The sequence below is a fragment of the Penaeus japonicus genome, unplaced genomic scaffold, assembly GCF_977035675.1.
Source record: "Penaeus japonicus unplaced genomic scaffold, GWHDUDI00000001_assembly GWHDUDI00000013, whole genome shotgun sequence".
Lineage (NCBI taxonomy): Eukaryota > Metazoa > Arthropoda > Malacostraca > Decapoda > Penaeidae > Penaeus > Penaeus japonicus.
Genome location: NW_028234415.1, coordinates 37,183,823 through 37,186,322, shown reverse-complemented (window position 1 = coordinate 37,186,322; position 2,500 = coordinate 37,183,823). Strand labels below are relative to the sequence as shown.

Below are 2,500 nucleotides of genomic sequence, written 5' to 3'. Positions count from 1 at the left end.
CGTATACTACTGTGTGTTCAAAGTAAAGCAGGGGTTTAACCTTTGCTCGGCATATTTCGGTTCTAATACTACATAAATGGATAATACATATTACAATTCTGATTTTCGACACAGCTTACTATGTCCATGTTTTCCTCAATAGCTAACTGAATGAAACCTTTTCAATTGCATGTTTTGCCGTCATAGGCAATAGTTCCATCGTAACATTTTTTTTCACCTAATAAACATTTTTACTAAAATCGGCTTGTCCTTTTTTTATCAACTGGTTATAGCATTGATGTAAATCTATTTTAGTAACAAAACGAATTAATTTCCATAAATCCTGAAATGATACACTTAAAATGAATACCAGCAAGTGTCCACTGAGGTAGAAATAATAAAAAATGTATGGATAATAGTTGAAAAAAAGGATATTCAAAGCAACCCTCTCATAAAAAAATAGTGAATAGTATGAAGAGATTAGGATAGATGATTTCATTGGCGTGCAGCGAAAAATGTGTATTTTTTCGACGTTTTTTCTTGTGATTGAAAGCGTTTTGAAATCGTTTTTTGAGTGTTTGGCATTCGAATGTCAAACGATACGTGTCCTCTCCGAAATGTAATTATATGTGTGTTTGTTTCAATTTTTCTTATTTTCCTTCCATTGTTTTTGTTTGTTTTATTGAGTTTTTCGTGTTTTGTTATCAACATTTTTGTTCCATTTCGTTTTTCGTTTTTTGTTTCTTATCTTTCTTATTTGTGATCTTTCTTATTTTTCCTCCTACTTCTCTCACTCTCTCTCTCCCTCGCTCACTCTCTCTCTCTTTCTTCCTCCCTCTCACTCTCACTCTCTCCGTTAATATATCTTTCTTACACACACACACACACACACACACACACACACACACACACACACACACACACACAGTCAGGCATATCGAAGGGCGATTTTCGTCTGCAGTGTGCGCAGACATAAGAGGAGAGAGAGAAAAAAAAAACGTACTTTGCAGTCTTACATACACATTCCCGTGCAAAGTGATCTCTTGGGAGACTTGCCTTCGAGACCAATGAAAGCCAGAGAAGGTCCATCAGTTTTCTCGGGACCGTAAAGTAAACCATTTTGGAATATCTTTAGAGGAATTCTAAAAAAAAAAAAAAAAAAAAAAAAAGTTATCGGAGTAAGAGGACGACCTTTCCCTCTTGAGATGTTCTTTAGAATGTGTTTGGAGTCCGAACGCTGGTTTGAGGAAGCCCTGGCGGACCAAGAGCTGGCTGGGGAGGGGAGGTGGGCAGGGGGAGGGGGAGGTGGGTAGGGCGGTATTGGCGTTCTGTCGTGATACAAAATAACACATGTCCTTCAACCGAATCTGGAAAGGAAAGGATCTGAAGCTATCAGTGTATATACTTAAAGAGTACTCGCCCCGTCCATGTAAAGAGGACTGTAGTAAGTACTGTACTCTCCATATCCAGACATGGTATTCGACTCAAGAGGAATATCTTACCTACGACTTCCATGCTGACCATGAAGCTGAGCACCGGCTTCGTCGAGATCTGGCACTCGTACATCCCTGCGTCGCTCTCAGTTACCCCCGTGATTTGCAACACCCACTCTTGGTCGGGCTCGTTGAAGATCACGGAGAGGCGGCTGTCCGTGCTGTACTTGTACTTCCCTACCGACAGGATGTGCAGGTCCCCCACCCGTATCCACGACACCTGTGGGAGGAAGTCCTTGTATCAAATGGAATCCTGCAAATAATAAATGTGGATAATTTTGATGATTTGAGGAAGACGAATTGATACTTTTGATTTGCAAACCTTGTAATATATTTTGTCAAATAAATATATTGATAATGTTAAATTCATAAAACGTAACTTGCATCATGTAAAAGCACCTAAGAAAAACGAATAACCAAATAATTATATGTAAATACACAAATAAACAGCTATAATATATATTGTCTTTCCCAGAAACTGACTCAATGTGCTCTGTTCGAGACACCCGGTGCTAAGGAACACCTGGCGATTAAGTCTTATTCTTACAAATGCTACAAAATCTTAATATTCCAAAGTATCTCTTTCTTCCTGACGATGGAGTCGGAGTCACAGATGTCCAAGCTATGAAAGTGTGACTTAAAGTCTTTTTCTCTGCGGTTTCGGAACTTCGGAGCCTTCTTGTGGTAGAACAAACAGGGTGGATTGCCACGGTGACATTAAGTATTCCTATGCGCCACTATTATTACTAACATTAAAACTTCATTTTTGCACCAAAAATAGGTATTACATATCTGTCTATCTACATATCTATCAATCTCTCTCTATATATATATATACATATTGTATACATATATATATCTATCTCTCGATATATATACATATTGTATATATATGTAAATCTATATCTATCTACATATCTATCTATCTTTATATATATATATATATATATATATATATATATATATATATATATATATATATAACTATATCTATATACATCTATCTACATATCTGTATATTTCTGTGT

At 36.8% G+C, this 2,500-nt stretch overlaps 1 protein-coding gene across 1 annotated transcript in view; it reads right to left on the bottom strand.

The window, feature by feature from the left end:
• LOC122267145 (uncharacterized) overlaps positions 1-2,500 on the bottom strand; it is a 360,431-nt gene that overhangs the window by 85,671 nt on the left and 272,260 nt on the right. The window contains exon 3 of the mRNA XM_043037147.2: positions 1,482-1,692. Within this exon, the coding sequence (XP_042893081.2) occupies positions 1,482-1,692 (211 nt within the window). The remainder of the gene's footprint in view (positions 1-1,481; positions 1,693-2,500) is intronic.